Here is a 14,852-nt window from a genome sequence, read left to right as displayed (position 1 = left end):
GCACCGACCGGACAGCGGAAACAACACGGACTGGAAGTAGTGCCAAACCTGTGCAATCGCCTCGTTCGAGCTAAAAACTGCATCTAGAAGCAAACGCGCAAGGACCCGCGGGCGCCTGACGGAGAGAAGAGCACAAAGTCCAGAGTCAACTGAAAAACCGTAACAAAAACATGCTGCTGCGCTTCTAACAAGTGCTTAATCCACGGTACACAGCCTTGGCTCGGCCCCGGAGGGGGGCAAAGGCCTACTGACGAGTCCTACAACCAAAACAGAACCGGTTTAGGTAAGGCAATGAAATATAGTGTAATTACACAGACCCAGATTCATTTCCTAATAAAGAGCAAACAGTTCCCGTTAGTCTCTCGATAACAAAACCACCGTCGTGACTACGGCAACATTTCTCAAACCTCTGAAGCAGACGACTGGTTTTTGTACTTTATTGTAGCTTTTATATAAAAATTTTTCATTCACGGACTTTCATCTCGATTTGTGCCAATCACTTTATAAGTTCATTAGTTTACAAATGATTGCAACAACCCGTTAATAAAATGGAACACCTAAAAAGGTTTTTTAGTATTTTAAATAACTTCAAGCTTCATACTGCGGCTCTTCTTGTTAAGGAGGTTGAGCCAACAAGTAGCAGGAACAGCCCAGCAAGTTCTGATGCCCCAGTGGAAGTGACTAGTTAACAAGGTTTTATTGGCACAGCCTTGCTCTGCATAAAAAACCAAACCAAAACAAAAACACCAAAAAAAAAAAAGAAAACAAAAAGCAAACCAAAACAAAAAATTAACATAATCTAAACAAAGAGCATCTTTTCCAAGAAACAGTTCATATTCTCATACAGCCATGAAAAATATTTAATGACTTAACATACATGTGTTTTTCCTATATCATTAATTTGGAAATACTACAGATGCTGTCATTTTAGACCAGAAAAACTACTGTGATTTGCAAGACCCAACATTTCCTAAAATAGTATTAAACAAGGTATTAAACTTCTTGGCTTTAAATGAAAGGATACAACGCAAGTCTCTGCAGTCTGCATTTTGCAAAAAGTAAGAAATACACAGAAGTGTGTGAACAACTCACTCCTATTGAATGATCTTCAGTAACTCGATAGCCTGCTGTAGGGAGCTTACGCTTTCAAATTAAAAAAAAAAAAAGAAAAAAAAAGAAAAAAAGGAAGAAGGGAGGGCATGGCCCAAATATGCTTAACCCAAAAGAACAAATACGGTAAAGGCCCAAACTGCTCAGTCCAGATACCTAAGAAGAGCGGAATGGTAAGGCTGTAACTTATACTTTACGTGTCAGTTGACAGATTATCCACTAACTTATCTAATAGCTAAAGTCTTCAGTACGGCTGTTACAGGGGCACTCATAGCTTGAGTCTGTGTGTTGGAAAATATAAAAAAAGAGCTTGTTTTGTTGACACTGGTCCAGGTATACAACAGTCCTCAATGTTAGCCATCTTCTTTCGGAGGAGTGTACCAGCCTACGGAGAACGGAGAAACATGTTAGGGACCAACACTGCTACGTCAAGATGCTCTTACCATCTTACTTGGAATTTGTGGGAGATGGAAGCCTAATGTGGCTCCTTCCTTCTCTTAAAGTAGGCCAGCTCAGTGAGACCCAGTGCCCTACATGCCAGTGGCCTGCTGTGGGAGGTAAAACGTGTGGTGTATTCCAGGATCAGACACAGATTTTGTGTGTGAAAATTAAATACTTCCAAGTTTGGGGTTTTTTTGTGGCAGCAGCTATCCCAAATTGGACAAGCTGGACGTCAACAGAAGAAGCTGTTGAAGGAGCAACATTGCTGTAATAAAACCAAATGGAATATAGGTAAAATCCCCAAGTTTTCAAGACACTGAATGCACAGGCATATAAACATGACTACTCTGGGATACTGATATATAAATCCCATCTTGCATAATGAAAAGTTATGCACACACAAACATTTGAACAGTTTATCCTACTTCTGCATATCTTGCTGTAGGAATGAGTTCAGAAAAGCCAGTTGAATAACTTGCCTCTTGATAGGATTTGGCATGTTCAGCAGTTGAACCAAGTGTGCATATTTTTTTCTAGCCACCTCCAGATCACAAACTTGAATTCTCCCAGCTACTATTGTAAAAAAATCCTCAAAATTTTTGTACACGGAGCACAGAGCCTATTTATGTTGTCCCAGAGAACAGGTATAGCAGCTGTAAGTTAAAGACACATTTTGCAGCAGCAGTAAATGCTTCGAATGCTTTGTGTACAGCCCTTGACATAGCAGTAATCACTGTAGTCAAGGCTAGCACATAGCTAGAAGTAAACAGCCAGCCATGCTGGCTTCTGTAGCAAAATAAAACAGCAAGACTCAGTTAACTGCAAGATCAAAATATAATAAAATTGGAAAATATTTTAAAGTTATCTTTGATCTTTCCTCCCAGCAGTAGAGAAGACATTATGTTCAATTTTAGAGGTAGGGGAAAAAACTGAGGTGCATGCTACAGGCACACTGAAATATGCTCTCATGTTCACAGCAACACACATTCCCAGAGAAGACTTGTATCCAACCTGGACCAAAGAACAATCTGAACCTTTTAAAGCCTCAGGTCACTTGCTGTCTTCTCATCCCGGCACAATGAATGAAATTATAACTGAAGCACTTGAATATTTGTTTTACGCAGCTGAGAGACCATTAGTTGGCTTTAAATAGAGTAAAAAAATAATTAAGTGTGTCTGTCATTACTACTGCAGTTTTCCAGCCAGCACACTTCACTTGGACTTTTTGTAATTTTTAGTCTCTTGTCTTTCTTTCCACTTTATCTCTTCCTTAATGATCAGTACTACTAAGGTCTTGCCACACTGTAACAAAGCCTTCCAGGGAAGGAGGCAAACTTCAGCAGGTACTTCATCAACAAATAAGCCACTTGAAAACCTACAGTAACAATAAAGTTACTAGATCAACTGGCTGAAAATGAAATTGAACTACGTATCAAGACAGTAGGAGCATGTGCAGCATTCATCATGTCAGCAGGAAAGTTGTAATGATTGTCAGTCAAATTAATTTAAGCATTATTGTCTTCCTAGTGCAAGATGAGGAAACGGAAACACCATTTACAGTTTTCCCAAGCCAAAACAAGGCACTTCAAGCTTTACTGCAGTCAAATACCAATTCCTAGGTTGCTGTGCAGACAAGAACAAAGTCACAAGAACATACATACCATTTTTCTCATGTATTTGTACTAGTGACTTATAGGACTGCTGTGCTCTTGCTAGATTATATTGATTCTGAAAGGAGAAAAAAACTAACATAAAACACCTGCATCTAGACACCTGAAACTTAAAAAATTTACAAAGAAACTCTACAGCAGGCTTAGAAATAAACACCATACATGATGTTACAACATTCCTGGTTTTACAGTACAGTACTTTTCAAGACAAATACCCTTATTTCCTAATTTCTCCATCGTAATGACAATAATTTACACACTCCTGCTGCTGGAAAGGCCTCTCTATTGGAGGGTTCAGAACCTTAAGTCAGAAATGTGTGCAACCAGACCAGTGGCAATCCCCACAGCAACTCTGTCTTGCTCAGCTGACCAATTACCAGGTTAGACAGAACTGTTATCATAAGCTTTTACATCTTATCTAGTTCACTATCCTTGAATCAGTACTTAAAAACAGGCATCCAAGTGACAATTTCATTGCCTTAAACATCCTTTGAAGTACTAAATGCTATTTTCAAAGTCATAGTTTTTAAGTTATGGTCCATTACCAGCAGGCACACTCAAACTGAATTATGATTTCAATTAATGCTGAATGGCCAGCTTGGAAGTACTTGCATGGTACTATTTTCCACACTCATGAAATTTTGCAGGTGTTCAGTGCAGCAAAAGGAAGAGAACTTCTTAATATCAATGTATGCGATCCTGGCAGTCAGGGTGTCATCTACAGCCCTTTGCAGAGTCAGAATTTCCAAATCCCCCTTCCTTCCCCTCCTCACTAATACAGGGATAGTACAAGTCCAACCACTTGCACACCTTGCTTATCCCCAGGTTTTATCTTTCTTATACATTCATCATTTCTTAACAAACTCTTAGTTAACTGCCAATAAAATACTCATACATGCACCAGATACCAAGATAAATCAAAACATAAATATATTTGCAATGACAATTCTGTCACTAAACATCTTCTATGCAAGTCAGCAGAGAAATGGAAGCCTAACAGTAATTTGTGTAATTGATATACACACTGCATTTACCTTATTGGCTCCAAACTGTACTCTGGCTTTTCCTTTGACTAAAGTGGCATTGATCTGCATGATGACTGATTCTATTGAATAGGCACTGCTCCAGCCCTGGAGAAAGAAGGAAATATTTCTGTATAACACGTACTTGCTTCTTGTGCTCACCTTGCAAATCATTTTGGCATGTGTGCTTTAAGATATGTTTCTGCACTCCTGTTTTAGTTTTACACTACTTGTTTTCAGTTAACAATTTTTATTTTCCACAGAAAATCTGGAAAGTGATATACAGTATTAGTACTAAGAACCTGCAGGAAAAATGAAAAATATGAATCTCCCATTTCCAAAATATAGCAAGACAGAAACGAGAAGAGCTACATTCTTACAGCATTTGCACATTTTCAGCAACATTACAGAAATTACAACTTCTTGTTACAAGAAGCAGAAAATACTGCTATCTAATGACGCCATTAAGTGAGCTATGACAATTTTGCTCCCATGAAAATTACTGCCTCTCTGGCACTGCTTTAGGGTTCACGAAAATTTCTGCCAGCACCTGCAAATAGTTACTTCATTCATATACTTATTTTAAAGAGAAAACTGATCACTCTGTCTAAGAGTCATCTATGCCTAGAATCTTTTGCATTCTTCACTTCTCTAGAGCTGACTTAGTGCAGTAGCAGAGGCTTCTGGAAAAGAAAACAGCATGTCTTGCTCCTTAGAACTCACTCTTTACACTGGCTTCCTCCCAGAAATTCTGAGAATTCAAAGTTGATGCACTCTTACTTCTTGCCTCTTCCTCAGACCTCTTGCAAGCCATCCAAGGCAGAAAAGATCTCACACAAGATCAGCAAGGCAAATCTTGTGGAACTGAATTCTCTTCCACCACGTTCCCACTTTCAAGTCTGTAATTTATTCCACACAAGGACTCTTCAACTCAGGGGAAACACCTATTTTCATTATTTTAAAGCATGCTTTGTTATTATAATGATAACAGAATCTGTGTTCACCTGTTTAGTAAGAAGTTCCATGCATAATGCACCTCCACCTAGGACATACCTGGAAACAAACATGAAAGAAAATATATTTGACATAAACAGTTAGTAAAAACATAAAACTATTCACAGAACTTTAAGCTCTTGCAGGCTAGTTTGTTAAATGTTTGCTTTACATAAAGCTGAAATGCCCTTTAACCAGTAACATATTGTAACTAGTTAGCCATATTATATTTATGCAAATAGTAGCATTGTGACACAAAAAAAAATTCCTTTGCTAACTACACCCAAGTTAAAAATCAGTGACCGAGCTAGTCTGCAGAACTGCTTACCCAACTGTACACAGTCCATGAAAAAAGGAAAGTTGCTTTTTATGGCTACACTATGTGTATGTAGTACTGTTGTGTAGTTGTTAAAAAAAACAGACAAATTCACTTCTGTAAAGAAATTTAACACAATTCCAAAAACCGTAGGTACATCTACAAATCCAAGATGTAGGCAAGTGAAATAAAACAGATTTTCACTTTTTCTTTTCCTATCCTATAAACCACTTTTTAATTTCATTAACACTTCATCATGCATTGTGCTGACTGGAACTCAGCAGTCAGCACAAAATCTGGACTGAGGGAGTAGAATATAGCAGTCCAAAAATGTGGTCTCCCCTATAATCAAGATGTTGAAACAATGTAGATCTGTACAACATTCATAGGGAAACAATCACTAAAACCCAAACCTTCTGGGGCATTCTTTCTTTCATTCTACAAAGAAGTCCAAGTACAACAAAACCAGAATCCAGATTAGTCTGGCACTGTTTGTTTACAGTTTTGGTAGCAGCAACCCTCATGAACACTATTTAACTGCACTAACCACTTCTTGAATGCAAAAAAGACACACAGCAATTAAAATAAAATCAGAATCAGCACCAGCTATCACAGAATGCATTTTCAAATGTACAGGTATAGTCTTCTGTCAGCAGGAGATGTAGAAAAGCCTTGGAAGGTGAATTTAATTTTCTTTACATAGACATACACAAATTTCTGTGCCACAGATAGCACTTAAAAAGACATTTTAGATTACTTTTGGAGCATGGTGTCAATTAAATTTAGTATTTTTGGATTAGCTTTGAAAAGTTTTTAGATAAAAACTTTATGGCAGTGTTACCAGCAACAGGGAGTCAGTTAAGGCTGTACAAGTCTAAGGCAACACAGGGATCAAGACCCCTTCAAAGCACCAACTCAAAACACTCTACTATTCCGAACAACAGAAGTAACAGCCATGTTACCAGTCCACAAAGAGTGTTAACAATCATTGAATCTCAAGTTGTAACATTTTTACCACATAGTAAAATATCTGTAAGACAACTCAAACCTACCCTCCTGTGAGCACAGGAGATACCACTCGCACAAAGGGAGGATCAAAGGGGAAGTTATCCTGAAAAGTATGAGAAAAAACGGGTTAAGAAATATACTGTGACAGTGTTTTTCTAACCAGGAAGTATTTCAATAGCCTTATTTGGCAAACCAATTTAAAGCAGTAAAAGTTTTCAGTTCTGTAAAAATCACTTTTTCACAATATGGGCTAAAAAGAAGCTTTAGCACCAAACTTAAAGTTGCAATTTTTCTCTCTCTTTTTTTTTTTTTTTTTTTTTTTAAAAAAAAAAGCTACAGCTCCATCTTTAACCAAGTAACAGCTGTGGGTCTAATCAGTCACTTTCTACAAAAGATACAGATTTAAACCCAGCATTTCTTTCCATAGACACATACCTTAAAAGAGAAGTTGAGTAAAATGTATTCTACACCTTCTTTTTCTTTTAGGACCTGAAGATCACTATGCAGTGGGCTATCAGGATCAACTCTACAAAAGAGGCAGAGAGGAGATCCTGGATGAAGTTAATATTTTCACTACCTATAAATAGTAATTACTCTTAAACAGCTCCTTTATGTGTTTGTAGTTTACAAACTGCAATTTGAAGTGAACTGTAGAAGATTCATTTCCTTTACAAAGTAAACACTTTGCCATGAGATCAGCATGAAAGCTGGCTGCAAAGCACTACATTCCCAACACTATCAAGCATTATTTGAACACAGTTAGCAAAAAATAATCTATTTGAACTCAGCAATTTTAATTCTCTTCAGTTCACTGGAAATGTATGTCCCAAGACAGGGGGGCAGTGGCAAGATTTTAACAGGAAGACTGTAGTGATCTCGTTTTCAGTACACAGTTAGTGCATCCTTTATGGAATATGCAAACACAGTTCTGTATCAGCTGTTAAAAGCAATCTGCATCAGCAGAAGTACTAAAGCCAGCAGCTTCTGCTCAGCAGAATTTCATCAATTGTTTTTTGCAAAATGCTGGTGGCAAGCAGCCTAGACATTAATCCCAACATTACCGGGTTAATCCTACCCAGGCTCTGACACTCCAGCAGTTTCTAAAAGAGACTAGTCAAAAAATGCCTGCAGCAAACCAAAAGCAGGTGTTACAGGGACTAATAGGCTCTTAAATCCAATCCTCTGCTGCAGGTAAAACCACAAATTTATTAGATCCCATTTCAGAATTACTTGGGCAGTTTGTCCCCATCCTACCAATGGGAAGCTCTTTCAGAAGAAAATCTCCCAGTGCTTAGAAATCTATCATTTCCAGCCATAGCTTGTTCTAGGCTGGTTCAGAATTACTTGTCCTAGTAACAACACTGTTCCTTAGGCAAATGGACTTTTTTATCTCTGACATTTACCCCCTCAGCTAGTCCACACAAAACAATTCATTTGTTTTTAGACACTTTTTGCTAGGATAAACAAACATGATACTACTTTTCTTTTCTTAGTCATTCTGGAAGCCATTTGCTGCATGCACTCCATTTTCTCTTTCTTGAAGGCAGAAAATCAGACCCATTCACAGCACTTGAAATGAGGTTTCAAATCACTACACAGTGGTTTGAACACCTTGTTACAGAAGTGCTCAATAGACAAGGCCTTCTATAATATGGCAAAGATTTTTCTGACATACATCATCCCTGCTGTTTTCACCTTCCAAACATTCACATGCCTATGATTACACTAAAAAGGAAACAAAACTATTTCAGTAGCTGCTGACATAGTCATACAAGTCTTACCGCTAGGACAGGGCAACAATTCCTATGGGCAGGTCAGCTATTGTACTGAAACAATTTGTGTCCTCATACTTATTTACCATGACATATCTGAACTGATGGAAGTTCTTTCATCCATCACCACATTTTGCAGGCACCTAGCCTAGTTTGGACAGGCTTTTCCTTCCTACAGGTTATCTTGTAGGATGATGCCAGATAATCCCATTAGCAGGAATAATTTCAATATAATACCGCTAGAATTAAAGCTATTGGACTATGGACATAAAACGAATTATCATCTAGAACTCACAGTGAAAAGCAATACATATGAGAAGACAACTAAGACAGTTCTGTTACTGCTTGCATCTTGAACAAAACTAGAAGTTGCATTTTCTTGAAATTAAAAGCAAACTAAACTAAAACCATCCAGACAAAAACTCTAGACAAAAAAATTCATCATTTAAAGTTTCATATTTTGGAGTAGTTTTGGAAAAAGAACTGAACAGTAATGAAAGTTCTGGTAATACCCACTCTGTCGGCTGTGCAAAGAGGGCTTGGTTTTTTTGCCAGCTCAATTACTACAGTTCAATCACTGTACGCACTTCTGTATACCAGAACTGTAGTCACCACACACTATTTTATATACTATTGCTAGAGATTCTCATTTATCAAAAGTAGGAATCTCTGCAGCAATAATAAAACAGATTCTTCAGAACATGAGAAAACTTTAATAACTTACTTTAGAAGCTTAACGTGCCATTCATACAAGCTGTCATTTACCAGTTCCACTGAATATATCCCTGTAGAAATATTATATAGAATTAATTATGCATTAAAAGTTTAACAAGGCAAAATTTAGCCAAAACATTATTTGCTTTTAAGTATAAATACTGTCAGTAGATGTAAGCAATAGATAAGATACTGATATACTGAGGCACATCCTTCCTCCAATAACAGAAGCACTTCTGAGCAGCTAGAAGGAAAAAAAAAATTCTTTCACTTCTATAAAAATAATTCCACATGAATCAAAATGGTTTTTTCTGACACCCAACCATTTCCTCCCCTCTCAGTTCCCCTTCAAACCTCCCACAGCTGTAACTCCAGCTTGCTTAGTACTCCATATATTTTATACCCAGCACATGACCAAGACATTTTTAAAACACTTAAGACACAGTCTGAGTATGCAGCATTATATTTCACAGGTTCTCATCAGTATAGGCAGACCAGAACAGGACAACTGGACAGTGTATGGATCAGAAACCCAAAAAAAGAAGATACTGCATTGGACGAAGCACATTGCCAGCAGCTGGCCAAAGAAGCCAGAAAAATGTGGCAAAAGAGTAGCTGTCTCTGGTAGCCAGCTGGTGATTTTCAGCAGTCTGTTTTAAGCATATTAAACAACAGTTATGCATTTCACTCAAAGGGAAGCATGACAGGTTATCTGTCATTTTCTTGTATATTCAAGCTTCCTCTCTGCAGAAGTTCACAAGCAACCCAGGAAAACGCAATAAATCTTGAACCATCAGATAAGATTTAGAAAATGGTATCAGTGATGTTCAAAAGAATTATCTCTTCCTCCACAGACTAATCATGCATATACACTAGACAACTATGATTAAACTTGTTACCTGGGCTAACATTTAACAGCATATCTGTTGCTGATGTAATTATTTGGGAGACGTATGCAAATCAGGAATCCACCAAGGATTTTTGAAGGCTATGAAACCGATAGACTGCAGTCATCACATTCTCTCAAAGGAATTACGATACTCATTTCTGAGTTTTATTATTCAATAATATATTATCTTGCAATTGAAACTTTTAAGCATTAGTACTTGCAAGTACAGAAGGCATTTCAGGCTGTCCAGACACCTTTACTTCTAAAGTATTCCAAAACTCAGTAAACAAGGTAAAGAAACCCATGCTTGTTTCTCCTTATCATAGTGCCACAAACAAGTCGGTACTGCAGCCAAGATCATGATTTCAAATTTTTCTAAGTCTAGGACAACAAAGTAGATCTGAAACCCTACTCACTGTGCTCTCAACATCTCTTTTAATCAGCTAGTTCAGAGACACCACACTTTTCTGTTCAAGGATGAACACAAGGAGCTAATTATTAAGGCCTTTTTCCAGTTTCCCAGATCCAACGACACTATTTTCTGAATTGCCTTTAGTACAAGTGGAAGTCATGAAGTGTAAGAATTTCAATTTGTACTGCGTTGATGTAACAAGAAAAGAGTTGACTTTAAGAGCTCTGCTTGTTGTCAACTCCCATTAATGATTACCACTGTTGTCCAGAATATTTTATTCCCCCTACATCCAAAAGAGAGTGAAGACCGGAAGAAGCAGCTTCTCAGTATTATGGCTTTGGCATCTAGCACAAGTATAAAACACTTGTTACAGACAACAGAATAAGTTAGAGTAAAGATTCTGACAACAGCCTAAATAGGAAGATCACAAGAGAACTTCCATCAGCTTATTTATTCACTAAGTCTCCAGCCCCATTTCTGCATTCCTTCCACCACCCTAAAAGTCCTGCTCTTACCCAGAATTCACATACCAGTCCTCCAGCTCCATGGTTACCAAGGGCCACAGGTTTTGCTAGCTTCCCCAAAGGAATAATAACTTTTGCTGGTCTTAAAGAGCTGTACTGTACCTAAATCAGAAGTTCTAAAAGGATTCTTCAGAGAGATGCATCCAGTTCAGGACTGACAAGAATGCACCTCAACAGAACAGCAAGCTACTTAATCAACCTTTCAAGCACCCAGATTTTGAGCTCAATAGCCTCTCTGTCCTCATGAACAGCAGCAGCATCAGGGTTGCTTGCTGTCTTGATACAAAAGCTTCTTAACAACACCATCCGAAGTTGAGGGAAGGTTTGTCTGTTCTTTCTTCATGGTCAAGAGGTGTTACTTGGAACCAGCTCATACGCTTTTTTCTTAATATAGGCAGTAAGAAGAAAAAAGTTACTGTCAAAAAGAATTTATCTGATTAGTATCAGTTTCTGAGAGATCCTTAAGGTAGGGAAGAAAATCAGGGCAGGTTTCCCTCACTTAAACACAAGAGGTTTTTTGTTTTATTCCTCAAAGAGGCCATCCATAGAGGTGATGAAGTAAAAGCAAGCACACAGAACCATGAAGCAATCAAAAAATTGAGAGATTAAAAGGTAGGAAGGAAAACAACCCCTTCCAAAATAGAGGCAATGTCTTACTTAAAGCAACTTTACTACAACTAGAAGTAAATCCCATACAGTCTTTGGATAAAAGCAGTGAGTTGAAGTCACTATATATGAACAGAGTCACTAAAGATACAAACAGAAGAGTTTTCACTTAATATCCCTAAATTCTTTGTTCTTCCCCCTCCCCAAATTGTGTTAAGACTTTTGTGAATTCTTCCATATGAACTAACCAAATCTCCAACCTTGTATCTGGAAACAAGAGCATATTAGTTTGGAGGACTTGTGACTCCTATTACCAAAAACAGGTTAATGAAACTCTGTCTAATTTATAGCAGAATATCTTAATTTGCTGACATAATTTTTGCTTCTGTTAGCTCATAAGAAAGTGTTTTTCTGTTTGTTTTTAAGGGTCATTCTTCACCTAGATTTTCCAAGTAGATAAGTAACTTTCCTGTTGATAGCAAGCTTGTAGTCATCTTTTGCTTGAACTCCAACAGTAGTATTTCAATCACTAAAGGAGCTTCAGTTCTAAAAATGGATACTACTTTGAATATACACCCATAGTCGAAGTCCTATGGGACTTTTTAATGCTACTTTTTAAATAAAAGTTTAATAGAAAAGAAAAAATGTAAAGGTCTACTACTACAAGTATTATTCACTTCAGAAGTCCCAGTGCTGTCCAATTGTCAATCCTGAAAACATGTAACCTTGTATATACACTAAATAAAGTGACTCTTATGCAACTAAAAAGCAGTCTTTGATTTTCTGGCTTATATTACAAAACCAAAAAACAGTGTTAAATTACCTTGCAACAGTTACCAGAACCTTTTAAGTTTCACAATGGTTCCCTTTGTGTGTTAAAATTAAGAAACTAAGGGAAAATGGACCATTGAGCAAGTACTCATAACAAAGATCACATTAAAAAAAAAGTCAATTATCTGCCATGCCCCTGCTCACCTGGTGACAGTTATTTAACAACAAAAAGACAGAACTAGGCAATAAAAGCAGGAGTTCTCTTAAATTCACTCAAGTCCTAAGACTAAATGAAGCTATAAGGAATGAATCTAGGCAAATTTTATAACAAACAGCAACATTTACTGGCAAAATTTAATAAATGTATCAGCAGGACAGTGTTTCAAAGCAGGACTGCCATCAGTTTTCTAGTCTCAACCTCCACTTGACACCTTACTTCATTAACGTGCTTTAGAGATTGACACAAGGCATCCAGCTGCAGTCATTTCACACGTTCCTGAGCCATAAGCTAATGCTAAGTTACTACATTCACCTTTTAGTAGCTCAACTTACTTTACAGTTCAGCAAGGTTTACTTTTCCTCATCATGTAGAGTATGTTTTTCTACATCAGGAGTTCAGTCTTTTGCAACTGGTTAAGACTTGTTATGAATCTACAGTCAAGAAATGGCATTATCAAGCAACTCAAAAGCCTCACCTCAAACTACACTTATTATAAGGGCTCCTGATTGTGCCTCCAGCAGTACCATTATGTGATTAAGCACCATACAGTCTGTATAGTCAAATAGATGTGTTATACCCAATATTTGTTCTAACCACAAAAACAAACCCTGAAAATTATACATGGGCAGTAAAGCATCCCTCATGACTTAACACAGATCTATTTCTAGCCTCTTCCTTAGATCCACTAATCCATTCTTTACTGGATAGATGCTGATTAGGACATACTGGGAAGGATCCAGTTGCAATGAAGCTTTAAAGGAGTAGGCTTTATTAGATCAACACTAGGCTACCCAATCATATTTATACTTCAAACGTTTTACCACTGTCTACAGTACTTCAGCACATAAAATACTTAACTAAAAGGTAAATATGACAAATCAAAACAGGAGCCTATTGTCTCTTCAACTCTGTCCTTTTATACATGAATTAAAATGCCATAGTTCCCAATATAGGAACAAGTTCAAAAAAGTAAAAGTCAGAAGATTAAAGTTTACACTGACTTTCTCAATGGGCATTCCTCCTGTTCCCATTCTGGCCTGCACCAGATTCTCACACCTGGCTGCAGTGATGGAGTTCTCTACTTGGCTGACCTGTACAGGAATACAACTTGCCCAAAATTTATGTAATTTCTACTTCTTGTATGGTAACACTCAGACAATTCAATATACTGATTCCTTTGCTGAGCTAGTTTAAGATACAGCTCCTATATGGAGCAAAGAGAATAGCCAACCACCTACCTACCCTAAAGTTAATCAGTGTTTGTTATTCAAATTTAAAAGACAAGCTTGATTACTATTGGCATTTGTACCCTTATTCCAAGGAATACATGGAGCTCAGGATCAGATTAACACCATCACAAAACAATAAAAATAACAGCAGTGTAATTAGGGTTTAATCCTGCTAATAACAAAACTTTCTGCTGTTGAACACAAATCCCTCTACAGCAAGCATATTCTTGTGACCACCGGACTGGTAGTGGTCAAAGCTTTTGCCCTATACACCTGGTAGAGCTGAATTTCAGGTAGTTCTGAAAACTCACAGAAGTAATCTAGAGTTGTTCTTTGTAGTCATCCACCCCAAGAGCATTCTCATAGTTACATCAATCCTGTTAATTCTCCTATGAAGCTTTGCATAACAAAAAGGAAGAACATTTTAGAGGATGTGTACCCCCACTTCCTTTTTCTCTACAAATACACTATTCCATATTATGAGATTATATATAATGTATGTATCTATGTATTTTTATTCTTCTAGATATGCGCACACATATATACATATGACAACACAGAAGGATTAGCAGAAAGTATTTGCCAAGAGAATTCTTTTAAAGTGTATTTTAAAAAGGGAAATCTGAAGCATTTTACCTGTTTTATAACTCTGTGATCTATATATATCCCTGAGTTCTTTCATAAGTCGATCTGAAGCCTGAACTGACCCAGAGACTGCACCCTGAAACAAACAAAAAACACTCCAAATAAGTGAAAAGTAGTATTTACATCAAACAGCTTTATTTCCATTACAAAGTTACACTAACTAGAAGGTACTAAGAATATATTAATTTCTGTATTTTTAATTCTGTTTTGGAAAAGTTACATATTCTAGTGAGCAAAGACTACTCAAAAGAAACTCCCTCTAAAGCAGTACATTAATATATACTACTACATGGTAGAGGCAATACAAACTTTTAATCAAGGTACAACAGACATTTTTCTCTAAAGGAGTTTGATCTCTGGCATTTTGATGTCCAAGATAGGTCCAGAGTACATTTCTAAAAGGGGAAATAAATATTTCCTTTTACCTTCTGCTCTTATGCACTGGAAGGAAGAGTAAGACTAATCCTAAAAACAAGCTTCTGCACATAAAGTTCTGCTGTTTTATCAGAA

At 37.2% G+C, this 14,852-nt stretch overlaps 1 protein-coding gene across 1 annotated transcript in view; it reads right to left on the bottom strand.

Annotated features, from left to right (window-relative positions):
• Window positions 1-624: 624 nt before the first annotated feature.
• Window positions 625-14,852, bottom strand: part of LOC104532814 (ubiquitin-conjugating enzyme E2 Q2) — a 42,186-nt gene continuing 27,958 nt past the window's right edge. The window contains exons 7-14 of the mRNA XM_010178109.2: window positions 14,334-14,418; window positions 9,057-9,117; window positions 6,996-7,086; window positions 6,605-6,663; window positions 5,248-5,296; window positions 4,256-4,351; window positions 3,213-3,279; window positions 625-1,495 (exon numbers count right to left, since the gene is read on the bottom strand). Of these exons, the coding sequence (XP_010176411.2) occupies window positions 1,464-1,495; window positions 3,213-3,279; window positions 4,256-4,351; window positions 5,248-5,296; window positions 6,605-6,663; window positions 6,996-7,086; window positions 9,057-9,117; window positions 14,334-14,418 (540 nt within the window). The 3' untranslated portion in view covers window positions 625-1,463. The remainder of the gene's footprint in view (window positions 1,496-3,212; window positions 3,280-4,255; window positions 4,352-5,247; window positions 5,297-6,604; window positions 6,664-6,995; window positions 7,087-9,056; window positions 9,118-14,333; window positions 14,419-14,852) is intronic.

Source organism: Antrostomus carolinensis, unplaced genomic scaffold (assembly GCF_000700745.2).
Source record: "Antrostomus carolinensis isolate BGI_N321 unplaced genomic scaffold, ASM70074v2 scaffold53061, whole genome shotgun sequence".
Classification (NCBI taxonomy): domain Eukaryota; kingdom Metazoa; phylum Chordata; class Aves; order Caprimulgiformes; family Caprimulgidae; genus Antrostomus; species Antrostomus carolinensis.
The sequence above is the reverse complement of the archived record's forward strand: the minus strand, read 5'-3'. Positions and strand labels throughout refer to the sequence as shown.